Source organism: Thamnophis elegans, chromosome 6, assembly GCF_009769535.1.
Source record: "Thamnophis elegans isolate rThaEle1 chromosome 6, rThaEle1.pri, whole genome shotgun sequence".
Lineage (NCBI taxonomy): Eukaryota > Metazoa > Chordata > Lepidosauria > Squamata > Colubridae > Thamnophis > Thamnophis elegans.
The window spans coordinates 15,966,754-15,994,001 of NC_045546.1; the positions used below are offsets into that span (position 1 = coordinate 15,966,754).

The window sequence follows — 27,248 nt, forward strand, 5'->3', positions numbered from 1 at the left end:
CTAGCTCATCTCACTTGCGCAGCACAGTTGATTTCTCCCCCCCCCTTCAACTGTTTTACTTACCGACTTGGAAGGTGAACAACTGAGCTTCTAAATGCTCCATTTCCAGCTCTGTGTACATGTGCTCACCACATGCTCAACAAACCGATTGTTAAACCAGCAGCAGCCCACCACTGCAGATACCAGAGGTGGGTCCCTACCAGTTTGGACCTGTTTGGATGAGTAGGTAGTAACTTGGCTTGCCACACCCCTGAACCAGTTCTATCGGTGTGGTGCCATAGGCGCCATATTTTTTTGCTTCTATGCATGCACAGAAGCATTTTTAACTGCTGTGCATGTGCACACAGGCCCAAACAGCATCCCTGAGTAAACTGGCAGTAGCAGAAGCCAGAATCTACCGCTGGCATACACCATCATGTTACTCACCACCAGGGAGTAGTAAATCTTGAATCCTGGTTTAGCCACAAAGAAGTCATCTGATTTGAAGGTGATCTTCAGCTGGTTTGTCTTTGATGTTATTTTGGGAGGAGTTTCTTTATATCCACACCAACGTCCTCGGATGAGAGTGCTAATTGCGGAAATATCCTCCACTTCCACAAAATCATATCTGGAGTGAAGATGATAGGTTAGTAGTCTGGCAAAAAAAATGATGATACATGACAGCAGATGCAAGGATTTTTTTCCCCCAGTGAACATTTGACATTTTAATGATCCTTTTATTGAGACATAAATGGGAAATCTGTGAATCTAGAAAGCCAAAATCAGCTTCTAGCAATAGCACTTAGACTTATATACCACTTCACAGCACTCTTTAAGCAGTTTACAGGGTCAGCCTATTGCCCCCAACAATCTGGGTCCTCATTTTGCCAACCTCAGAAGGATGGAACTTTGAGCCGGTCAGGATTGAACTCCTGGCAATGGGCAAAGGTAGCTTGCAATACTCCATTTTAACCACTGCACCACCATGGCTCTTGAAGTTTCTAGTATCACTGAGGTGGCAGGCTGGACCAAGGTAGGCCTCAAGCCTGAACCAAACTAGGGTTTCATGAGCTTCCTGGGGGCGTGGCCTGTTGCCGAGGAGGGCTCCACCGAGCTCCTCAGAGATCTGGTCTGTATATCTAAATAAGATCATAGATAGCACCCCTTTTTGGCTAAGAAAGGGGCAGGGAGGATAGCTCCGTAGGCTAGGGTCTATTCGTAAGCCACAGCCTTTTTCTTTTTTTTGGCTGTGGAAGAGATTAGATCCAGCCGAAGTGGAGCTTTTATCTCCGGCCAGTTCTTCTCAGCTGCCTTTTTTTTTTTTTGGCAGCCCCAGACAGGCTAGCCCCCCCCAGGACAAAACAAAGTTTTTTCAAGCTAGATTTGATACGGGAGGGTACCACCCCTGTGAGATTTATGCTTTTATTACTATCTTAAATACCAGCACCATTCGTCTTAAAGACTTCTTTGTTTAAATAGACTTCAAAATGGCGATTTCTCTCCGTGGATGATTACTGGATGTACTTAGCCGGGTTTATCTTCCTGCAGACCGCTCCTTAACAAAATAAACTCTTTTTCTTTGGAAATAGAGGGGAGCGAAGCGCTGCTTACTTGTTTATTTATTATGGCACCCAGATCAAAGAAGCGTCTTGCTACAAATGTGTCTAAAGAATTTAAAGAATCTTTTTTGGAAACACAGCCTTTGTCTCCTACGCCCTCTACTGGAGAAGTTTTAACACAGGAATATCTCTTTAAAATATTTAATGCCTTTAAGCAAGAAATTAAGGAATTTGTATTGCAACTTTATGATGCAACTAAAAAATTAGAAATAACGAAGAACAGCTTATGATGCTAAATTTTGATAGGAAGGCATTTTCAATAAGAGTCAGAGGATTCCGTGAAAAGGAGCAAGAGAATTTGAAACAGACCTTTGCTGAAGCCTTCAGCCATGCGCTGGGAAGCCCGGGACTTAACTTTGATTGGCAGATTCGGAAAATCTATCGCCAGAACTCATTGATAGCGGAACAGCGACAGCTCCCGAGGGACATAATTATACATTTCTCTACAAAAGAATCTAGAAACGCGATTGTGCAAAAGTTTCATAATAACAGTCTCCGAGTTGATGACCAGGACGTGATTGTCTTCAAAGATATACCTTTCCAGATGTTGAAAGCAAGAAGGGACTACACTTTTTTAACTAAAGATCTTAGGAGTCAACAGATTCGATACAGATGGGAGGCCCCTGCCGGCATCACGGTTACATTTGAGAATCAAAGATTTCGTCTTAACTCTGTTTCGGAGGCTCAAGATTTCTATTGTAGGATTCTGAAGGCGGGACTTCCTGACGCGCTTGGAAGAGAGGAGAGACAAGCGGAAGGAGAAAGCAAACGGCTGGCCATGCGGCTGCAAGATGGAGGGGGTAGCCCCTCCTCCCTCGGAGAAGCAGAAGAACGCAGATCGAGAATTTAGATACTTCAAAAGACTTCCTAAAGTTGAGGACTGAATGGGGGTTTGAGACCTCTCTCCGGTAGAAAAAGTGGACTAATTTTTATTAGAAGGGAAAGCTGGGTGAAACTACTTTGAGCTAGATTCTAAAGTAACGTTAGCATAAATTTGATAGTGGTTAAAAGAATGCGGAATGATTTATGTTGTTTAAACTTTGTTAGATGGGACTATTTTAAAATAGAAGGTTAACTGACTCTTGCTGAAAGTATTATTTGAATATGATCCATGCTATTTAACTTTTATTTGAAGGGAAAGTTGGTTGTAATAGTTCTGAGTTATTTTTCAAATAAACGCTAGTATAAATTTGATATTAGACAAGCAAGAGATGAGGGTAAAATGCATGTGGAATGAACTACGTTATTTGAGGTAAATATCAGACAAGCAAGGGAAGAGGGCAAAATTTACGTTGTTTAAAGCTTATTAGAACAGGAAGCCGCTTGGGATTATCTTAAGATAACTGTAAAAAGAATGCGGAATGATTTATGTTGTTTAAACTTTGTTAGAAGCGACTACCTTAAAATAGAAGGTTAACTGACTCTTGCTGAAAGTATTATTGGAATATGTGGAATGATTCATGCTACAAATCGCTCTGAGTTATATCTTAAACAAATGGTAGTATAAATTTGATAGTGGTAAATATCAGACAAGTGGGGGATGAGGGTAAAATACATGTGGAATGAACTAAGTTATTTAAATCCTATTAGAAGGGGAAGTCGGTTGGAATTATCTTAAGATAGAAATTGATTCCTGTGTAAGGTAATATCTGATCTACGCTGCTTAACTTTACTAAGAAGGGGAAATCTGGTTAGATTATTTTGAATTACTGTTTGAAAAAGGGGTAAAGAAAGATCATTTACGTTGTTTAAATTTTACTAGAAGGGAAAGTTTGATTACTTGTCTGTAAAGTTATATTTGAATATATGGCATGAACCACGCTGCTTAAATCTTATTGGAAGGGATCATGAGGTTTAGGAAGGGAACGGGAGAGCCTACAGAAGGTCGGGGTAAATAGCAAAGAAGTAAGAGATGAGAATAAAACATAGATAGAATGATTTATACTATTTAAGCATAGATAAAGATGGGGGGCTGAGATCAACACAAAGAGTGGTTTCTTTTTTTTCTTTTTTCTCTTTTCTCTTTTCTTTTTTTCCTTTTTTTTTCTTTCTCTGCTTTTCTTTTTTTTTTTTTTTGATATATTACTTTTATTTTTTAATCCATATGTATACAAGATATTTTAGATAGAAGGTAGTGCCAGGTGTGGGCCCTGGGAAGTCGGGAGGATTAGGGATGGGGATTGTGGGGGGTGGGGTGGGGGGGTGTTAACATAGTCTTAATAAGAACAAGAATGTATTTATATACGGTGGTTCTTTTTTTTTATTATTATTATTATTTTTTTTCCTTGGTTCATTTTACTTTTATCAGATCAAACAACACTCGAATAAAGGCATACACCAAGGAGGGAGGTAGAGGGAAGGAAGAGGGAGGAGTAAGGAAGGAGTAAGGGGAATGTAAGGAGTAAGGGGAATGTAAGGAGGGTGTCTGGGGAGTAAGGGGAGAAGGAAGGTTTGAGGGGAAAGGGAAGTAGGAGGGGAGTGTTAGAGGGAGAAAGGAAAGTTGGAGGGGGTAGATGGGGTGTATGGAGGATGCAAGGGTTAGGTGGGGTTGTGAATGATGAGTTGTGTTTCCTTTTTACTTGTTCGTTTTATTCCCTTTTTCTTTTTTTTCTTTTTTTCTTTTCTTATAGTAAATACCCTGTATATAAATGATTGCAAATGGAATGTGAAAATTGAATAAAATATTTCGAAACCAAACTAGGGTTTCATGATATTAAGCCTTAATTGTTCATATACAGAAATTGCAAAGTCTGCTTTTAAAACATGGTGCGGTTGACACGAGTTAGAAGGAAGTCTGCACATGAAATCTGCTGAAGCAAAGTATCTATTTTAATCTATCTGCTGGCTTGATTGATTTTTTGATTTTGATTTTACTTTATTTGTATGCCGCCCTTTTCCCTGGGGGGACTCAGGGCGGCTCACAATATAAGGGGAAGGGGCTGGCTTGACTGTAAATCTGTTTGGTAGACATATATTGTCAGTTCCTCAAAATACGAGCTACATTAGCTGACCCATGTATACTTCCTGTAACTTCCTGTAACTCAAGGGCAAATCTTGAGGGGTGTTTCCAAAACTAACAAATGGCTTTAGCTGAAAGTGATAAACTATATAAGGAAGTTCCTGAATTTCATTCAATGTTCAGGCCATTTATTCTTTGCTATGAACCTGCGCAAATAAACTATTCCTTCCCTGAAGAGCTGGCTTGCGTGTCCTGTTTTTTCTACATCACGATGAACATCACGGTAATCATCATCATCATTATTATCTTTTGTTCTTCAACATTTGTCAGTTCCATGCTGGGACTGGAAATCATAGGGGCATTTTTACAAAAATAGAGGCAATGACTACAGCCCAACTTTGAAAGTCTGCTCCATTCTCTGGAAAAGCTGTTGGTGGGATGTTCAGACAGTGTCCATAAGATACTTTTACACTTTCAACATGTTAGCTATGAGGCTCTGGATTCGGGAAGCTAGTAGCCACAATCAAAGTATGGGTTCAAGAAGTCCACAGTATTAGCTTTGATGATGCTATATTATGCAAATATGGAGCAATAACTACCTCTCCCCCAGAAAACTGGTTTTAATTTGATTCCTAAAGATACAGTTGTTTGGTGTTCACTATAAGGTCTTGGTAAAATGCACTTCCTAATAAAACTCATATCCCTTGGGGACTCAGTGTCTCTGAATACCCCAATTCAATTCTTCAAAGCTTTATAGAAAATTTTGCAAATGTTGTCTAAAGCCAATCTCAGTTAATGTCAAGCATCACTGAAGATTGTAGGACTGACATTTTGAATATTCTCTGCATTAAAGGAGGAGAGAGAAAGAATAGCAATAGCAATAGCAGTTAGACTTATATACTGCTTCATAGGGCTTTCAGCCCTCTCTAAGCGGTTTACAGAGTCAGCATATCGCCCACACAGTCTGGGTCCTCATTTCACCCACCTCGGAAGGATGGAAGGCTGAGTCAACCTTGAGCCGGTGAGATTAGAGCCGCTGAACTGCAGATAACAGTCAGCTGAAGTGGCCTGCAGTACTGCACCCTAACCACTGTGCCACCTTGGCTCTAGAAAATATGGGTGGTTGGGGGGACTTGCAGCATTTTTTTCTGTGGCTAAAAATGGGTATCACAAAGTTGTAGAACATTATTCAAATCAGTACAATCTGATGTTCTTATTTATACCCACTTTTAAAAGTCTGGTACAGTGGCACAGAGATTTGCTTAGATAACAGATCTGCAAAATTTCAGAATTCTCTTTTTGACATAGTATGGGATAAAATTTACCCATATACTTTGAATGCAAAAGAGCCATTCAACAGACAGATAACTTGGAATATAGCTCCTTTGTGTTCTCCAATCGTATTTTTTTATTCAAATAAACATCACAAAGAACAAGTCCTGCATAAAAATAATAGTTATTCAGCCTTATATCATTTCTCATCCACAGTTCATTTACTCAGCTGCCTCACTGAAATAAAATACATTTGATAATGTATAGCAGGGGTGTCAAACTCGATTTCATTGAGGGCCACAACAGGGTTGTGTTTGATTAGGGCCCTGATGGTGAAACTATGGCACACGTGCCACAGATGTCATATGGAGCCATTTGTCAGGGCATGTGAAGCATGCGTGCTGGCCAGCTGACTTTGGCTTTTGAGGCTGTTTTTCGCCCTCCGAAGGCTTCCGGCAAACTGGAAAGTCAGAAATGGACTTCCAGTTTGCTCGTAGGACTGTTTTTTGCCCTCTGGAGCCTTCAGGGAAGCCTCCTGAAGGCCCCTGAAGGTTCTGGAGGTCAAAAATCAGCCATACGGGAACCTGGAAGTCACCATTCCTGAACCTCTGGGTTCCCCGTAGGTCCATTTTTTGCCCTCTGGAGGCTTCAGGGAAGGCAAAAAAACCCACAGCAAAAGTGGGGGGGGGGGTGTTTGTCGCCGATCATGCACATGTGTATGCTGGGGGTGCACATGCATAACATTATGGGTGTTGCACACCGGCACATGACCTCACCCTGTGCTCCCCCCATTTTTGGCACGGCAGCCAAAAAAGGTTTGCCATCACTGGACTAGAGTGAGCATGGCCAGCTCAACGTCACTCCTGTTGGGGGCACCTGGAGTGGCTCAAGTTCTCTGCTAGTGAAAACAGACTCTCAAGCTCCATTTTCGACTGTCACAGCCTCCTGTCAATCCATGGGCCCATTCCCCATTGTACAGATAATTAATCCTGTAAGGGTGGAGCTGAAACTATCCCTATTAGCAAAGTTGCACCTGTATTTCACAGTATTCTGCTAAAGCCAGTAGGTGAGACCTCCATTCGACCACAACCATTACCATGGTCCCATGGAGGTGGGAGGGGAGACCCATTATGAGATCAACTGGAGATCAACCCAGTTATCAACCACACGAGTGGAGTTGTTAATGCTGGATTAGGTCTGGAACCCGGACCTCTTGAGACCGCCTTAACCCTCTGCCAGTGAAAATGGAGCTCAGGAGGCCTGCACACGGCTTTCCTGAGCTCCATTTTTACTGGCAGAGGGTTTCAGAGAGCCATGGCAGCTGAAAACGGAGCTTGGGACCCCTTTTTCACTGGCAGAAACATTGCAGGCAGGTTCTTCGCTGTTTCCAGGGTGGCCCTGTGGGCCAGTTCTAAGTACCCCATGAGCCGTATCCGGCCCCTAGGCCTTGAGTTTGACACCTCTGATAGTATAAAACACAACCTTTCCTAAGCCCAAGAAACATTATGTTGCAAACTGGGATTTCATTTCAAAAAATAGGCTAGTCAGATTAGATTTAACTTTAATTCAAAAATGCATTTTTTATTGACAATGCAGCTTCTGTCCACCTTTTTAATTAACGCTCTCATTTATGAAATGAGATATATATTTCTATTTCTTTGCAAAGTAATTTGCAACACTGTAAACCCTATAGACATTTCATAATTGATTGCCAGGAGAAAAACAAGACTACCAAATACAAATTTTAAAAAATGAATATGTAAAAAGACAAGAATTAGTCAGAATTAATGGCTGGGAAATGTCATTAAGCAGATTAAATCTCTCTGCTACATTTAAACACTGTATAGCTGCTTTCAAGGGACTTTGCAATTCCATGCTGAGCAGGCATAGAGTGGAAATTGCTTGAAACAACTTCCTTCACCTTGGATGAGCTTCCCAAATCTTACATCAGTAAGAAAAGTAGTTTGATCTGACTGCAAATTTTTTTAAATTTTTTAAAACATCTCTAAGAAACTTGGCTAACCTATTTTCGCCTACCTTGAAGTCGTTCTACCAAATGAGCAATTATGACTCGGTGATTTGATTATCTTACCTGCAGATATCATTCTCTGGTTCCTCCAGTCCAAACTGATGATCAAACACCAGCTGTATTCTGGCATTTCCTGGTGAACGTAGCTTCCATGTCAGCAACAGATTTCTAGGGTAATTGTGTGGGAAACGAGGGCTCTGGATGTAACCATTTTCCCAAACATTGATGGTCTCTTCTTTCTTATATAAGGCTGAGAGATGATTACTTTCTGTTAAAAATCACAAAGAACAGTTATTAGTATTCAAAACTGGTTTAAAAGTGGTAGTGGTGCTCTGTTTGTGTGTGTGCATGTGTGTGTGCATGTGCGTGCGTGTGTGTGTGTGTGTGTGTGTGTGTGTGAGAGAGAGAGAGAGAGAGAGAGAGAGAGAGAGAGAGAGATGTTGGTTGGATATAACCATTTTGGATGGATAGATGATAGAAAGATAAATAAATAGCTAAATAGATGGCTAAATAGATAAACAAATAGATAAAGGTAAAGGTTCCCCTGCACATGCATGCTAGTCATTTCTGGCTCTAGATGTTGGTGTTCATCTCTGTTTCTAAGCCAAAAAGTCAGCACTGTCCAAAGAAGTCTCCCAGGTCATGTGGACAGCTTGACTAGCGCTGTTACTTTCACACCAAAGTGGTCCCTATTTTTCTACTTGCATTTTTTACGTGCTTTCAAACTGCTAGGTTAACAGAAGCTAGGACAAGTAATGGGAGCTCACTCCGTTACATGGTGCTTGGGATTCAAACCGCTGAACTGCTGACCTTCTGATTGACAAGCTCAGAGTCTTAGCCACCGTGCCACCACATCCCTCATAGATAGATAGATAGATAGATAGATAGATAGATAGATAGATAGATAGATAGATAGATAGATATGGATGATAGACAGAAAGAAAGACAGATAGATAGAAATAAAGATAGATAATAGAGATCTGGGCTATAAAAGGAAAAGATGTGGTGATATGCAGTGTGAAAATAGACAATTACTTGAAATTGGATCCATGTTTAGTATAGTCTTTTGCATGCTATATCAATGAAATCAAGTATACTATCTTTTGGATATGCATCTTCAAGTCAGTTTTGGATTCCTGGCAACTGCCTGGACTAGTCTCTGCCATTATCTTGGCAAGGCTTTTCAGAAGTCTCCTTCTTAGGACTGAAAGAGAGGGACTGGCTCAAGGCCATTCGGGTGGCTTTGTGTGCCTTAACCATTGGCTCTCATATAGTATCTTTTAGACATCAGAAAATGATCTGCTTGTGGTCTGTGTATAAGTGTGAGATTCAGATATTCAAGCGCTGTTAAGACTGTTAAAATTTTAATTTTTTATAGTTTAACAATTATTTACAGTTGATGATAGAGTACGGTAGAAAGTGAAATAAAATCATTGTACAGAGGTATGTTCTGAAATACATTTTCTATCTATCTGTTACTATGGCAGTTGCCACTATTCATTGCCTCTTTGTACACACTTAGTTGGATTGATGTTGGGTAGAGGTCTTGTGCAGACACTATTGCTCAATCAGCAATGTGGCACCAGAAAACAGGATATTTAGTTCTCTATGAGAAGACTAAGTATGTCATATATGCCACATGATTGGGGTTACATATTCCCACGAAATGGCTGAGTGGGCTTAACTCTACGCAAGACTGAATTCTTTCAGGCTAAATTCAACCATCTGGAAATTAAATTGTCAACTTACTCAAGTTCCCACAACTTATTATTCCCTTTTGACCCAGTAAAGCATATTGTGGGAACAGAAATATAAACCAGCTGAAAAGGCTCCCCCAATTGTAGAACTCAATGTCTTTCTCCCCCAGCATTTACATGTTGCCATTTCCCCCACCCCACCCCTGCTCTCATCAAAACCTCTAACTAACTTCTCAACATTCTTGAAAAATGATTCAAGAAAATTTTGGAGTTGGGGTGGTGGTTAACAGAGAGGATGGAAGCACTTCAGCTCCATATGCCTCTTCCTTCTATTCCCACCCTTTCATTCTTAATAGAAACATAAATTGAAAAATGTCAGCCCTGATCCTTCAAGAAATGATACCATATTTCTGAAAGTACTTGAAATCAAGAAACCAAACTCTTTTTTAAAATATTTTTTTTATTTTTAAACAAACATAAACAAACAAGACATATAACATAAAAAACATCTTCAATTATGTACAGTGTGTCAATTGGTCACAATTGTACTGTAATAACAATGTATTTGTATACATTGCAATAGTTAGACTTAGCAATAGTTAGACTTATATACCGCTTCATAGGGCTTTCAGCCCTCTCTAAGCGGTTTACAGAGTCAGCATATTGCCCCCAACAACAATCCGGGTCCTCATTTTACCGACCTCGGAAGGATGGAAGGCTGAGTCAACCTTGAGCCTGGTGAGATTTGAACAGCCAAACTGCTGAACTGCAGTCAGCTGAAGTAGCCTGCAGTGCTGCATTTAACCACTGCGCCACCTCGGCTCATTGTTATTACAGTACTTCATTTGTTTGAGTATCACTATTGTTTCTTCATTTTAAACAAAGTATTCTAAATATAAATTCATTTATATTATAATAGTTCATTATATCATCTTCAATATATCCAATAAAAAGTATTTTTATATCCTATTCTAAGTCATTCTGTTATTTAAGTATTGGCAACATTCTATAATAATTTCCAAATCCATGTTTTTCCCCATTATTAATATCATCAATGTAATATATATGTATACAATTATTATAATTATTAAACATTCATTGAATATAGCTATTATTACATTCTTTTTATGTGAAGCATAATTAAATTTAAAATAAATTTATATTATGGTGTTTCATTACATCATCCTAAAATCATCCAATGATATTGCATCTTTATATTCTATTCCATATAAAATTGTTTATCTTTTATAAAAAGCTTTTCAACCTCATCTCCATAGTCCTACTTGCAATTTTATATAAAATTTCATACTATCAATCTAGTATATTTAAATGCATTATTATAATTGTTAATCATTTATTTGACTATAACTATTATATATCTTTTACATAATACTCAAAGGCTAAGTAGATTTAACTTGATTTTATTGTAACATTTCATTTCATCATACTGTATCCTTCCAGTAGTAGTGCAATCCAATATCTCTTGCCATTTGTAGAATCTGTTTTCTACGTGTTTTCTTGATAAGTCTTATGTGGACTTCTCTTAGCAACTTGTTGTTCATTCCATATCTTACAGAGGATTGAAACCCTCCATCTGTTCCTTCCATCATCTTGCCTTTGGTTATCACTGGTGCTTTTGCCAAGATTACTCTCATTGTTTCTGCCAAATTTTCTCCCCATTCTTCATTATATTTTGAAGTCTGGGATAGCATTCGAGTTGGTCAATCTCTCCTTTCAGTAATTCATACATATCATTTCCCTGCACTCTCGGTTTGCTATTAATGTCAACAATTTTCTTATCACTGTTCATATTTCTCGGCAGTTTTTTGAACTCTGTCCTCAAATTTCATAACAGTTTTGTAAATATTCTAAACTCTTCCCTCCATTCTATTTTTGTTCTATAATCTCAAATCTCTTATCAATTTTCTCTGTGCTTGTTAAAACTTTTTGAATTTCTAACATAATTATTTGCAATGTTAATTCCTTTTCTTCTTCATGTTGTGCCATTTTCCACGTTGTAAACACTGCCACTAAACCATCCAAGGCTTATTGTTAAATTTCAAACAAATTCACTATAATCTTTCAAGTCCAGGCTTTCTCTTTACTCCAGTCCAGTTACTGATAATACTCCAAAAGAGCACCTGTATAAACAAATTGTGCTCTTCCCACTGTTCCTTTCAATAAACAAAGTCAAGGACTTTGAGATATAAAATATAAATAAAAAGTTCATAAGAATTAGTGTTTCCAAGCCTCCAGCCTCTAGGTGGCAGTGTTACTTCTTTTTCTCCTTCTTTTAGCCCTTTCTTTGTTCCGAGCTTCAGAGGAAAAAAATTTTAAAGGTAAAATCCACCCAAACGTTACCAAAAAGAAAGAGATTCTTGCTCCACAAATACAAAAAGTGAGGAAAAATAGAAGAACAAGTAAGAAATAGACCAGTCCAATTTAAAAAGTAAGAGGCATTTGTAAGAATTGCATCCAAAAAAAGAAAATGAAGTTAAGGAAAAAAAGATAACACTCTAATTTTAATACAGGTTTAATCCACTGCTTGCTCTCTTCTGTCTTCAATTTTAATTTTGCTCTAAATCTTTTTGGGTGTTCTCTTCTCCAATAATAAAATTTATTTCACCAATTTTGACACACTCTCTCTCCTGCTCTACTTCCATTTCAGAGGTCTGTCCCACATTGTGCAGCTTCAATGGCTGCTTCTCTTGTAGTCAGAAAAAAGAGCTTCTCCTGGATCGATCAGGGGCTTTGCGATGCCCCTGAGATCAGCAGGATGTGCCCTTCTCTATCACCATTTCTTCAGGACGATTTAGGTCCAAAAGGACCGTCCAGTAGCAGAGATATTGACAGCAATCCTGGAGCCCCAAGATTGCATGTTGTGTTGTAGTGACATCAGCCCCACCTCTCAAGAAACCAAACTCTTGAGTCCTCAGATGTTAGACACTACTGACCAGAGGTGGGTTCCTACCAGTTTGCACCTATTTGGTAGAACCGCTTTGTCAAATCTACCAAACCGGTTAGAAGAGGTTCCACCAGTGGACCCAGAAAGCAGGCCAAACCTACAGAAGAGGTTCCAAAAACTTTTGAAACCCATCACTGCTACTGACTTTGATCAAGTCAGACCATTTAATCCATCCAAGTTAAGGTGGCTGACACTAATGGAGATATTCTAGAGTCTCAGGTTGAAATTTTTCCTATCGCCTGACTATATCCTTTTTAACTGCCAATGTCAATGATAGAGACGGGAGCTTTCTATGCTCTACAAGTGATCAATGATTTCTCTACCCCACCATCCTGGCAGTTTTATCCATAATAAGTTGTGGTTAGCTGAACTTGTTTCCCAAAAGAGTCAAATCAAAGTTCCCAAGACAGATAGATGCATAGAGGGAGGGAGGGAGACAGAGACAGAGAGAGAGAGAGAGACAGAGAGAGAGAGAGACAGAGAGAGAGACAGAGAGAGAGAGAGACAGAGAGGGACAGAGACAGACAAAGCAAGAGAGAGAAACAAAGAGAGAAACAGAGAGAGAGAGAGGCAGAGGCAGAGAGAGAGATATGCAAGAAAACACACACACACACACACACACAAATCACTACCTTCCACTCTTTAAGTCAAGGCTACAAAGAAGTATAGTATTTAGGTACATAGTCTAAGCAGATATATATAAGCCCTAGTCCATACGTGTGTGTAGGTTTCAGATCATTGTAAGGAATCTAGATCTATCTTCTGTATGGCCTTTGCTAGAAACTCTGTCTTCTCTCCAGCGACAGTTAAATGAATACCTTTGGGAAGGTCAGAAAAAGACTGAGATACACATCACCTCCTGCCATTTTCCTGCAGCATTGTTCTCGCATTTTTCCTAAAGACTTTAAGATGTCATGGAACTTTTTGTTGTTGCTTCTAAAAGTTTTCCCATGTCATGAATCAATGCCCGTTTGATTCAACTGACATCTGTCTTGCTAAGAAACTTCCCACCATTGTTTGCACAGTGACAATAGTTGGAAAGTCCCCCTGCCATCTCACAATCCACAAACAAGATGGTCAGTGAATGGTATTTCAGGTCAGTTCATGCACTCATTAGTGATGTCACGCAACTTCACAATTGGACACAATTCAGTGCACATATGTATGCTAAATTATCTTCCTCTCGGGAGTAACCATGAGGAAAGGCTGTACTACAATTACATTGAAGTGTGTTTAAGACAAATGTTAACTTCAAAAGCTACCATTTCTCCCCAAAGTTCTGACTGACATCTAACACCCATAAGGGTGAGAAGCAGGGGTGGGTTCTGGCTGCTGCAACTGCTGGTTTGCTCAGGGATGTGCCACACATGATCACATACATATTCTTCCACAGAATTTCATTTTCTGTAGACATTGAGATTCCATTATTTCCTTCAACGTATGCAAAAAATACATTCTCATTGTCAGGAAGTGACCTAGGGAACTATCCTAATTCATTCTCATGTTAGCTCATGTATAATGTCTGAATTTGTAATGGTTATAAACTTCTACAAGGTTAGAATCAGGGGTGAAATTCAGCAGGTTCTGACAGATTCTGGAGTATTGGTAGCAGAATTTTTGAGTAATTCAGAAAACTGGCAAATATCACCTCTGCCTGGCTCCAGACTGGGGGTGGGAATGGAGATTTTGCAGTATCCTTCCCCTGCCACACACACCAAGCTACGCCCACTGAACCAGTAATTAAAAAAATTGAATTTCACCACTGGTTAGAATCTTAAAACGGGCATTTCTCCCTCAAGTCCAACTCCTTGTTTAGTTCAAGAGACCAAATTAAAGAACGTGGCATAGACAGCTGCCTAAATCATTCCCAAAAAGATAAGATAATCATACAGTAATTGACATGGGCAAATGAAGAAGACAAACTTCATCATCTTGTCCTATGATACCCCATGCAATTAGACTACCTTATTATATTTGTGATTGATAATATAATAATCACATGAGGTTACAACACATGCAGAGTTTTTCATAAGAAGGGGTAAGTAGAAATGGCCTAAGAAACAGGAAGGATGTTACTTTAGATCTTAGATCAAGCAGGAACCTTAGAGAACAAAGGAATAGGAGGGGAAAAGTTAGAATATACTAGCTGTAAGAGTGTACTAGCTAAATCTTAATTAAAGCCCTTGATTAATGGTCAATTATTATCAATCAAAAAGGTCAGCAATTCAGTGGTTCGAATCCCTAGTACCGCGTAATGGAGTGAGCTCTCATTACTTGTCCCAGCTTCTGCCAACCTAGGAGTTCGAAAGCATGTAAAAATACAAGTAGAAAAAATAGGAACCACCTTTGGTGGGAAGGTAACAGTGTTCTGGTTTGCAGTCATGCTGGCCACATGACCACAGAGATATCTTCTGACAGTGCTGGCTCTTTGGCTTAGAAACGGAGATGAGCACTGCCTAGAATCGGGAATGACTAGCACATATGTGCGAGGGGAACCTTTACCTTTACATTTATTATAATTCTTGCCAACATTCAATGGAGATTTCCTTTTGTGTAATTAGAGTCCATTATTCCACATACTCTGGGAAGATCAGAAAATAAATCACGGGCCTTTAGTGAACTGGAGAAGTGCTATCATATTCATTCTCAGTCTTCTCTTGTTAACATTAAGCCCAGTTTCCTTAATTGCGCCACGTTTTCAGTTCACTGATCAACCACAAAGCATCCCCTCTGATTTGCCTCATTCTTCTGATGCAGCGATATCCAAATTTGGACTCAACACTTCAACTGGGAAAGTAGAATGGACTGATTACTTTCTACAGTTTGGAAGCTGAAAGTCAATTTCTTTTGAAACTGCCTAAATTGTACAAGACTGTTTACCAGCCATGCCACTCTGCTGATTCATACCTCACGCTCTTATCTCATGTTAATTTTACAGTTTCCAACTGGCAAGCTGTCTCTGCTTTTTGAGCTGAAATGTTCCCACTGATTCTTCAGACACATTTACACTTGAGAATTAGCCTGCTGTGAAAAGACTTCTAGAGGCAGTGAGAGTTTAATTGTCTCTCATAAAGCTTTGGAAAGAAAGACATGAGTTAATCCACTGATCAAGGAAGACATGGTAGCAGTGACTCACCACCAATGTTGCCTCTAATTTGTGACATGTCAGGCGCAGGGAAAAAAATGTTCAGTTTTTTCCAAATCAAATACAAATTTGTTCATCCCTATATATCCCTATATATAACGTGGTGGCTCAGTGGCTAAGACGCTGAGCTTGTTGAACAGAAAGGTCGGCCATTCGGTGGTTCAAATCCCTAGCGTCACATAATGGAGTGAGCTCCCATTATTCATCCCAGCTTCTGCCAACCTAGCAGTTTGAAAGCACATAAAAATGCAAGTAGAAAAATAGGAACCACCTTTGGTGGGAAGGTAATAGCATTCTGTGCATCTTTGGTGTTTAGCCATGCCGGCCACATGACGATGGAGACGTCTTTGAACAGCGCTGGCTATTTGGCTTTAAAGTGGAGATGAGCACTGCCCCCTAGAGTCGGGAACAACTAGCACATATGTGCGAGGGGAACTTTTACCTTAAAGAAACAGATGTCAAACTCGCCATGTCATGTTGCCATCATGTGACATTTCATGACGCTTTTCCCTTCGTAGAGCTGAGGTGGGTGCGGTCTGCATGTGACGCACCTGACCCATGACTTGACATTCCTGCCATATAACTATTCAAATAAATTGCAAACATGTCTAGAAGGGCTGAAAGAAGTAATCCAAGGTAATGCAGCTGGTGCCATGACTAAGAAATCACAGTCTCCCAGTTTTAGCCATGGTACTGTAACCACTACAAGAATATGAGTCTGCATATACCCTGTGCATGCTCCGAGATTATCATATTAACTCACAATAATATAATCATACCAGAGATGGTATTCAGCTAGTTCTAACTGGTTCTGGAGAACTGGTAGAGGAAATTTTGAGTAGTTTGGAGAAATGGCAAATAGGCTGGCCCCGCCTCTGCTACCTCCCAGCCTCCCAGCTGATCTTCTTTTGTTGCCCTGAACAGGAGAACGGAGCTAGAAAGCAGGTTAGTGGGGTGGAGAGGGAATGGGGATTTTGCAGTATCCTTCCCCTGCCACGCCCACCAAGACACGCCCACCAAGCCATCCCACACCCACCAAGCCATGCCCAAAGAACGGGTAGTAATTTTTTTTTAATCCTATCACTGAATCATACTGATAACTTACAATTGCAATGAATAGTCAATGAATGAATTTGATCAAGAAAACAATGCGGGGGGGGGAGTATTAGGGGTAGTTCTTGACTTACAACCACAGTTGGAACCAGAACTTCAGTAGCAAAGCAATGGAGTTATTAAAGGAATCATGCCTGACCATTTTGCTATGTTTACTAAACAAATAAAACTGCATGATTATCCAAATCATGCAGTTGTTCAATGACCTTAGTTTCCCGCATTGACTTTCCTTGTTGAAAGCCTCCCAGAAAGATTACATATGACAATTATATGACTTGGGCTTCTCCAGTTGCCAGGTGTCTGAATTTTGATGACATGACACTATATATGCACGGAGCAGTCATAAGTCATTTTTTTCTAGCACTATTTTAACTTCAAACGGTTGTAAAAATAATGATCGTAAATTGAGAACTATTTATCTATATATTAAAAAAAACTGGTTTCCTCTGGAAAAGAAAGCAACTATAGCATTTCTGAAATTGCCCATAATTGATGATCCTTCTTGGCACTTGGAATTAGGATGGTAGGATGCTTAAATATATCGCTTCAATGGAAATTACTAACATTTTTCTGTAATGAAACTGGCTTTGTTCATGATAAAACCGTGAATGAGAAGACAGACCTGGCATGTATTACTAGACTTTGATGGATGAAGAAGGGACCATTTCACGAGGAGCTGCCAAGCGAATTTTGTGTTTTGCATCAATCCTAATCCCAGGAGGTGGGATGGGAACTGTAGAGCCAGGCTGTTGTAAGGAGTGCTGGTGTGCAACTAGCCAGAAGTGAGGCCCTGGTTGTGAAGCAGGGATTGTTGCCACTGCACTGACCTCTCTGCTCCATGGCAACATCCATTGCCAACTTTTTAAAAATCTCATTACTGGGATGACTGTGGTTTTGTCTAGACTATTAGGCAAATGAAGAAATGCTTCCATGGAGCTGTGAGGCCAATCAGGGACAGATCACTTCCTCAAAATTTATAAGATTACCTAGAGCCACCAAGTTCTGCAGGGAGGAAGAACCTATAAGAGCCGAGGTGGTGCAGTGATTAAATGCAGCACTGCAGGCTACTTCAGCTGACTGCAGTTCTGCAGTTCGGCTGTTCAAATCTCACCGGCTCAGGGTTGACTCAGCCTTCCATCCTTCCGAGGTGGGTAAAATGAGGACCCGGATTGTTGTTGGGGGCAATATGCTGACTCTGTAAACCGCTTAGAGAGGGCTGAAAGCCCTATGAAGCGGTATATAAGTCTAACTGCTATTGCTATTGCTATTGCTATCGAGATGGTCTTTCCAAAATTTCTGATGGATCCAGTAGGTTTTTTGGTAGCACCTGAGAAAAGCTTCCAGCCATTGGAAAGGCATTTTTATTAGGTTGACCACTGGAACAAAAGGTCCTTGAGAGGATCCTTTTGGGAAAAAAAACAGTCCACACTTCCTGATCCCATAAAGTTTCTTGGTTTGTTGAGGAGCTCCAGGAAATAAAATAGGCAAAGAGATGCCTGGAGCAATATTAGGGGGAAACAAGAAGCAAATACAATCAAAAGGATGGGAAGCATCATTATTTCTCTGTTTTTATTGTATCTAGAATTACAGAGTTAGACTACAATATTGGAGGTCTTGGAGTCTAATCCCCTGCTCCAGCAGGAGACTCTATACCAAGAGGTGGGTTCGTACTGGTTCGGCCCAGTTCGGCCAAACCAGTAGTAGTATGCCGACCTGGGTCTCAGAACCAGCAGTGACCCAGGCCTGACACACCCCCAAACTGGTTCCCCAGTCGCCACAGTTGCCGCCATCTTTTTTTAAAAAATTTCAATTTCTATTGAATTGTGCATGTGCATGCGAAGTGCACCCATGAGCAAGCCGGCAGTAACACCGGCTTGAACCCACTCCTGCCTATACCATTCCAGAAAACTGGTTGTCCAATCCCTTCTTAAAAACCTCCAAAGATGGAGCACCCATAACTTCTGAAGGGAAGCTGTTCCACTGACTAATTGTTCTCACTGACAGGAAATTTCTCCTTATTTCTAGGTTGGTTCTCTGCCCAACTCTAAAACAAGTCTAGGTGGCTCACAACAATCAAACCCAGAAATTACAATTCTGGGTTTGATTGTTGTGAGCCACCTAGAGTTTTTAAGGTTTAAGGTTTAAGGTTTATTATTTATAGGCCGCCCTTTTCCCTGAGGGGACTCAGGGCGGCTTACAATTTATAGGGAGGGGAATACAAAACAATAAGACATAAACAATACATAAATTAAAATAGAACACAACATTCATTCATCATTCGGGTGGGGACGGATTACAATCTTTATCCCCAGGCCTGACGGGATAGCCAGATCTTGAGGGCTGTGCGAAAGGTCTGGATGGTGGTGAGGGTACGAATCTCCACGGGGAGATCGTTCCAAAGGGTCAGAGCTACTACTGAAAAGGCTCTCCTCCGCGTAGTTGCCAGTCGACACTGACTGGCGGATGGAACTCAGAGGAGGCCTAATCTGTGTGATCTAATAGGTCGTGAGGAGGTAATTGGCAGGAGGCGGTCTCTCAAGTACTCAGATCCACTACCATGGAGGGCTTTATGGGTGGTAAGTAGCACCTTGAAGCGCACCCGGAGATCAACAGGTAGCCAGCGCAGCTCGCGGAGGATAGGTGTTATGTGGGCGAACCGTGGGGCACCCACAATCACTCGCACGGCTGCATTCTGGACTAGCTGAAGTCGCCGGATGCTCTTCAAGGGCAGCCCCATGTAGAGCACGTTGCAGTATTCCAGCCTAGAGGTCACAAGGGCTCGAGTGACTGTTGTGAGGGCCTCCCGGTTCAGGTAGGGTCGCAACTGGTGCACCAGGCGAACCTGGGCAAATGTCCCCCTGGTCACAGCTGACAAGTGGTGGTCAAAGGTCAGCTGTGGGTCCAGGAGGACTCCCAAGTTGCGAACCCTGTCTGAGGGGTGTAAAATTTTTACCAAATTACAATCTGTTTTTTTTAATTGTGCTAGACTTCTTAGAGCTTGACTAATTTCAGATGGTCTGATACATTTCATAAATAAATAGAAAGTTGCAGTAAAAAGACTAGGTCACCTAGCTGAAGAAAAAATGAAAATAATAGCCACAATGACATTTTCAGAATGAATAATAATGAGACGAATTACAAAATAAACGGCATTAAAAATAATTGGGGGAAAAAACTGAATGGAGGAACTAAATGATGTCTGCCAAATATCATCTCACAAATTACACAGGCTTATATTGGATCAGACAGAGAATGTTATATCTGGAAAATATGATATGAAGTTAAGTAACTGGTTTTGGTAGAAGCAGAAATAAATATATTTTAAAAATAAGCATACAATAAAAACAAATGCAAATGAGCTGTCATTAATGCATCTCTCATGAATAACATAAAGAACATCAAGAAATGCTGGAGAAGAATGCATTAAAAAAATTAAATGAGCAACAGCCGCAGCAGAAATGACAGCAAGATTATGAATCCAAAGGTAAAGGAGTCTGTGGATTTTATTACGCTACTTGTTGCCGACCACGAGGGGTGGTGCTCATCTCAATTTCAAGGCCATTGAGCCAGTGTTATATGAAGACATTTCCATGGTCAAGTGGCCAATATGATGTTGCAGAGCAGTGTTACCTTCCCACTAAGGTGGTACCTATTTATCTACTCACTTTTGCAGTCTTAGGTTGGCAGGAGCCAGGCAAGGATGGGAGCTCAACGCGTGGAGCTTGGGTCTTGAACCTCGGTTTCTGGCTTTTCATCCAACAAGCCCAGTGTCTTAACCACTGAGCCACAACTCCCCAACCTCCCCACGACTGCCTATGAAGAAAAAGCCAACCCCAAAAAATATGTTGGTAATAAAAATATTAATTTGGGGAATTGGTTGGCATAGAAAATCAGATGCCAAGCACTCTGCTCAACAGTTCACCTCATTAAAAGAAACCTTCTTTTTTTTTTCCTTCAAAAAATTGTAGCCTTGTTTAAAAACACGTCTAGGCAATGAAAGTGAATTAACATGGAGATTAAAATTTAAATTTGGAATTCAAGGCCCCAGAAGGCCAAAGAATCCAGAGCTGTATTAGGAACGTTACTTCGTTCAGCTATTTTTGCTTTGAGAAATGATGCTCCCCAAATGGATCCAGCAAGAAACCCGGCAGAGTAATTCACTGTTAGTTTTGTTTCAGGGATGCCTCATCCATCTCAGTACATGAGTAGTGAGAGTTTTATATTAACTGGCACTTCGTTTTCAGAATCTGTTTTATTTCAGAAAAAAAGCAGGATGCCTGAAGTCTTCCTGGAATGTAACAAAGACCAGGAGCTATTCTTTTATTATTTGTCTCTCCCAGGATTAAATTTAAATGTAGCTCCCCCTGAATCTATAATCAGAGCTCATCCAGATAAACAATAATAGTATTTTCAAAACGGCCAGTTCTCCAATTTTGCATTCTTAAAAATGTGTGGGTTTGCAAAGAAAACCCCTGTGAATCATAAATATTGTATACACTATAATTGTTAGCATATAAATCACAGCCCCCCCTTTCAAAAAAAGAATAGTTAGCATTACAATATCAAAGCATAATCTCCCATGAAAGTGCAGGAGAAGGCTGACTAACGCAATAATGTTGATTTCAATAAAGGAGAACATTTGTAGTTTGGGATTGAACTGGGTGTCCTTGTGGGGTCCTCTGAGACTAATGGGATATTTCTGCTTTTAGGGGGGAACAAGGCTATTTATTGCTTGGATTCTGGAAGAATCAAACTCCAAATCAATGTGCTTACAACTAATAGACAATCTGGATTTGTACTTGTAGCACACTTAAGATTAAATATTTATTAATATTTGGTTTTCTGTAGGACTATACCAGAGTTGAGATCTTCCATGGGATGGTTTAGTGCTATGATGGTGAACCTATGCCATGCGTGCCATATGTGACACACGGAGCCATATTTGTTGGAATGCCAGCCATCAGCTCTGGCACAAATGCCTGCACCGGCCAGCTGATTTTCAGCCTTCCGGAGGGCCAGGAGAGGCCAATTTCACCCTCCCCAGTTTGTCCCCAAACTTCCAATTGGCTCCTTGGGGCTGTTTTTCACCCAAACTTCAAGAAAACCTCCTGAGGCTGGGGAAGGATCATGCATGCATGTGCAGGGGGGGGGAGGGCTGTCACATGTACATGCGCAGGTGGGCAGGGAGGATTGAATTGGTGGTGTCATGCATGCAGACGTTTTTGGCATGCCATAAGAAAAAAGTTTGCCATCACTTGTTTTAGTATGACCATGTCTGCTCTTTCACTTTCACTTGGCAATCTAAAAAGAAACATTAGAAGTTATTGCTAGGCAGAAGGATTTAACTGAAATGGAAACCATCAAGGCAGCCTTCATTTATCTTTTTTTCCTACTCTTTCATTAGTTAATTCTTGTGTGTCTAATCACACTTGGCCAAATAAAGCATTCTATTCTATTCTATTCTATTCTATTCTATTCCATTCCATTCCATTCTATTCTATTCTCATTTTTATTCTACCCTACCCTAGTCTTTTCTATTCCATTTTGTTCCATTCCATTCCATTCTATTCTGTTACATCTCTAGATCACTACATGAATTGGAGTATGCAGATTTTAGGTAGTCTGATCTTTCCATATGTCAGATGAAGCAACAAATGCCTCCTTGAGAGTTTCACTGTGGGATGATTCATATTATTATTATTTTCTTCTAAACAGAAGGTAAGAGTGAAGTCAATTCAAGTCTTCATTATAGCCATAGATCAGCATACTAAGAGTTCTTCCTTTGTCTTTTTTTCAGGTGATTCCTACCTAACCTTCTGTCTTCTTAACAACTGTTTCATTCAACCAGTACATTCAGACCTACTGATAAATGAACTTTCTACACTCCATACGAATGCTTTAAAAAAAAAAAAAAAAACCAGAGAAGCACTTTTTTAAAATTTTCCTTGGCTTGGCAGCTGGTAAAATCAAGGCAGCTGAATTTGCGGAGTTCCAAGTAATGGAGGGAAGAAAGCATATTTGACTTCAAGCCACAGAATAGTTCACCTTCAGGTCAAGACATGTAAAATAAACTGAATTTGTACGGCTAGTTCTGTTTCCCAGTATTCTCAACTCTCTTCCCCTGCCTCCATTTTTCCCTCTGTAAGCAGGTTTTTTTTTTGGAGGGGGGTGGTTATACTTAGAATGATCTATAAAGCAGGAAAAAAAATACTAAGTTGCATAATATGAGGAAGCATCAGAATAGAACAAAGTCAAAGGATCTAGTTGCATCTTTGGAGATGATTTTTTTTTACAACTGGGACATTAATTGAAACCACATTGTTTCCCTTGGCAATCTGTGTTTATGTGGCTGTATGACAGAGACTCAAAACAATTAACATGAAAATTATGGTAGCATTATACTCTTATGATGGATGCGATGGTTCAGTGGCTAAGATGCTGAGCTTGTTGATCAGAAAGGTCAGCAGTTCAGCGGTTCGAATCCCTAATGCCGTGTGACGGAACGAGCTTCTGTTACTTGTCCCAGCTTCTGCCAACCTAGCAGTTCAAAAGCATGTAAAAGATGCAAATAGAAAAATAGGGACCACCTTTGGTGGGAAGGTAACAACGTTCTGTGCACCTTCAGTGTTTAGTCATGCCAGCCACATGACCACAGAGATGTCTTCGGACAGTGCTGGCTCTTCGGCTTTGAAACAGAGATGAGCACCACCCCCTAGTGTCGGGAACAACAAGCACATATATGCGAGGGGAACCTTTACCTTAAGTAATTTATAATTTTGAGAGTGCCTGGGTGCCATTCAAAGCTATTGTGGGCCTTGTGAAATCAGTGGGTACCTAAAGTAAGAAGCAATGGATAGAATTGTATGGATAATTGCTGACCCTCAATGAGTGGGGTCAATTTTGTCCTTCCTTTTAGAGCATAGGTATCAAACTCATGTTTGTCACGTTGCCGTCGTGTGATGTATTCTGATGGTTTTTCCTTTTGTGGAGCTGGGGTGGGCGTGGCCTGTGCATGATGCATCCAGCCTGCGGGTCACCAGTTCGACACCCCTGCTTAGCAATAGCAATAGCAATAGCAGTTAGACTTATATACCACTTCATAGGGCTTTCAGCCCTCTCTAAGCAGTTTTACAGAGTCAGCATATTGCCCCCAACAACAATCCGGGTCCTCATTTTACCCACCTCGGAAGGATGGAAGGCTGAGTCAACCCTGATCCGGTGAGATTTGAACAGCCGAACTGCAGAACTGCAGTCAGCTGAAGTAGCCTGCAGTGCTGCATTTAACCACTGCGCCACTGTTTTAGAGTAAACAGTTCTCATCATGACTCCTATAGCCCGCTATCACAAAATGGTAGTATACTACTGCTACGTTCTAAATACATTCTCATTTAATTCACGGAAAAAGGTTGTGTGTATGAGAAATGTTGGAGAAATTCCCATGGATGAAACCCTTTCATTTATGTATTGATAAAGTAATCTAACTAGGTATGAGTATCCTTCTTTTTCCTGTTGTAATTATCTCCACAATGGTATATAGTCTTCTTGGCCTCCAATTCTTCAACTAAATCCCCAAGCAACTCTCCCATTGTGTCTGTTCATACTGAGAAAGCCAAGGAGGTTTCAGAACGATGGAAAGATATTCAACAGAAAGCAACAGTGCCGGCAGTTCATGGGCTCTATCCACAGAGTGCGAAGAAATGGACGCTAGTCACGTCACATGTCTATAGAAATCTTTATTCAAACCATCAAAATGAAATACTGTATCTTATTTGTAACGTGACACCAAAATCCAACCCTTGCTTGGAGGACAGTGGGGATCACATTGAGACAGAAGTATTCCATCTTGCCTTTGACTTGAGCTGATTATGGACTGTCTAAGTATTGACTAGGAATGTGATTACATGCATTATATAATTTCGTTATCTCCAGTGATGGGATGCTTCCGGTTTAACAATGGGTTAAAGGCTTGTGCACAGTGCTAAAGTGCTTCCGCTCAGCCTGAGAATGGAGCATTTAGAAGCGTAGTTGCTTACCTTCCAAGTCAGCAATGGTAAGTAGAACAGTGAGCATGCATGGGGGGGGGGGGACAGCTGTGCCACATGATTGAGATGAGCTAGAAGGCAGGAAATAAAGGACAGGACAGGGGCGGGTGGGCAGGACCAACTGATAATCAGAGCAACCGGTTCGCCCAAACCAGTCCAAACCAGCTGAATGCCACTTTTGGTTATCTCCTTAATTGTGTTGCATTCTGCCCTGGTTCAAAGAGGACCGGGACGGGATGGAAATGATGTTAAATAAATATGCAATCTGCTGACTATAAACCTCCCTTGGAGCAAACTGTACACACACTGTGACCAACCAGGCTACTTCACATTAACAGAAATGTTAGGGTTTCTTCATCAAATTCCTTCTCTTCTTTCATAGTGATGTTCCTCTCCATGAATTATAACCCCACTTTCTGACTTCCTAACTGAAATGGCTTACTTTGAATTTTCTGTTTAATTTACTTAAAGTTGCGTTTTCCTTTGCTACTAACGTCCAGCATTTCTGGGATGCTCTGGGAAGGGAAAATAAAACCTAACAATAATAATGATTTTTTTGATGTGCAAAATCCCTCTTTTCTATATGCTTGGGGATGCAGCCTTCATCATTTCGGGAGACCAACTCACTTTGAAAAATACCTAGCACAGTCTCATAGCATCAATGGCAGCAGTTTGTCCCCCCCCCCTCTCTCCCTCACACACACACAGACACTTACATTATGCAACTGGTTTAAATTCCAAGACTGAATGAAAGACAAAAGTCTGTTTATTACCCTTAAATGTACTCTGTGTTTCCACAGGGCACTGTATAGGTCAAGATTGTTGTTGTGAATTCTCCTTGAACTCTTTTTAAAACTGAGATTAAAGCAATAATAATTGCACAGTGCTTTGTAACTCAACCTGTGACCTCTGGATATAGCTTTAGCTCTAATATGACTTTTCCGAGAATTTGAGTTTTAATTTAATGCTAATGGGCATTGTCAAAGATCTATGGGAACCCAGGAAACCAGCTCATTCATCTATCTGGCCAATGTTGTCATTAAACCAGGGATCATTTGCATGTAAAACAAACATTCTGACCTATAACAGAACCTTTTTTTCATATTATAAAGATTGTTGGTTCAGGCCTTTTCCCAATAACCTTCTCTCAATCAAAAGTATGTTGAGGAATTCCAACTGTGGAAACTTCTTAAGGGAGTCTGAAACTTTGGTAGGAACTCTTGACCAAAGTACTTAATCCCCATTCTTCCTTTAGGTCAATTAAAATACTGAGCTTGACCACTTCTAAAATAAAAATCTAATAGTGACCAAGCTACATGAAGAAACCTATTTCACAAAACATCTCATGTAAGCTAATGTTTCTAAAGGTAAAAGTAAAGGTTCCCCTTGTACATATGTGCTAGGCGTTCCCAACTCTAGAAGGCGGTGGTCATCTCTGTTTCAAAGAGTCACTGCTGTCCGAAGACGTCTCCGTGGTCATGTGGCTGGCATGACTAAATGCCAAAGGCACACAGAACACTGTTACCTTCCCACCAAAGGTGGTTCCTATTTTTTTACTTGCATTTTTATGTGCTTTCGAACTTCTCAGTTGGCAGAAGCTTGGACAAGTAATGGGAGCTCACTCCGTTACGTGGCACTAGGGATTTGAACCGCCAAACTGCTGACCTTTCTGATTGACAAGTTCAGCATCTTAGCCACTGTGCCACCACATTCCATGTGTTTCTAGGACACCTAAAAACACAAACGCTACCTGGCACATAGAATATTTAAATTTGGAAGTTTGATTAAGCTGGTCAAGAAGCAAGATAATTTGCAATTGGTAAAGGCAATATGGAACATGGATTTCTTATAATTTAGTTCAGCCTGTGTAGGGTGCAGGATTATAGAATTTGCAATCCAAAACATACAGAGAACATAAGGTTACTTCCTATGGCTGGGCTAATGCAAACTTCCAGAATAAACCAAAGTTGAGGAAACCTTGAGAAAATTGCCCTCTGATGAATCTTCTCTTCTCTTTTAAAGAACCTCATGGGCTTATCTAAAACTTAGAGAGACCAAGAAGATGAATTTTATGGCAATTTAAAACTTAAACATTTGGTTCCAATTTGATGCTATTTCTCTTGATTCTTATTAGAAGGGGAGAAATATTTTTATAAAGACAAATACACACACACACACACACACACACACACACACACACACACATATATATTTCCTACAGAGAACACTAGACTACATGGACTATAGCATGCTGAAAATGAATTATTTCATTTCCCTCTGACCAGTCAAATCTTGCATGAAGAATGAATTATCTACAACATCAAGCAGAGAAAAGTGTGACCAGATGCTACTAATTAGAGAATAAAATCCATCATATTCCTGCCTCAGATAAAATATTTTCACACATCATATTAGCACAAAGAGAGTT

General features: G+C 40.3%; 1 protein-coding gene across 3 annotated transcripts in view; it reads right to left on the minus strand.

The window, feature by feature from the left end:
- PDGFD (platelet derived growth factor D) overlaps nucleotides 1-27,248 on the minus strand; it is a 193,216-nt gene that overhangs the window by 61,821 nt on the left and 104,147 nt on the right. For all 3 annotated transcript variants that reach the window (XM_032219277.1, XM_032219276.1, XM_032219278.1), the window contains exons 2-3: nucleotides 7,922-8,126; nucleotides 427-607 (exon numbers count right to left, since the gene is read on the minus strand). In XM_032219277.1, coding sequence (XP_032075168.1) covers nucleotides 427-607; nucleotides 7,922-8,126 — 386 coding nt within the window. The remainder of the gene's footprint in view (nucleotides 1-426; nucleotides 608-7,921; nucleotides 8,127-27,248) is intronic.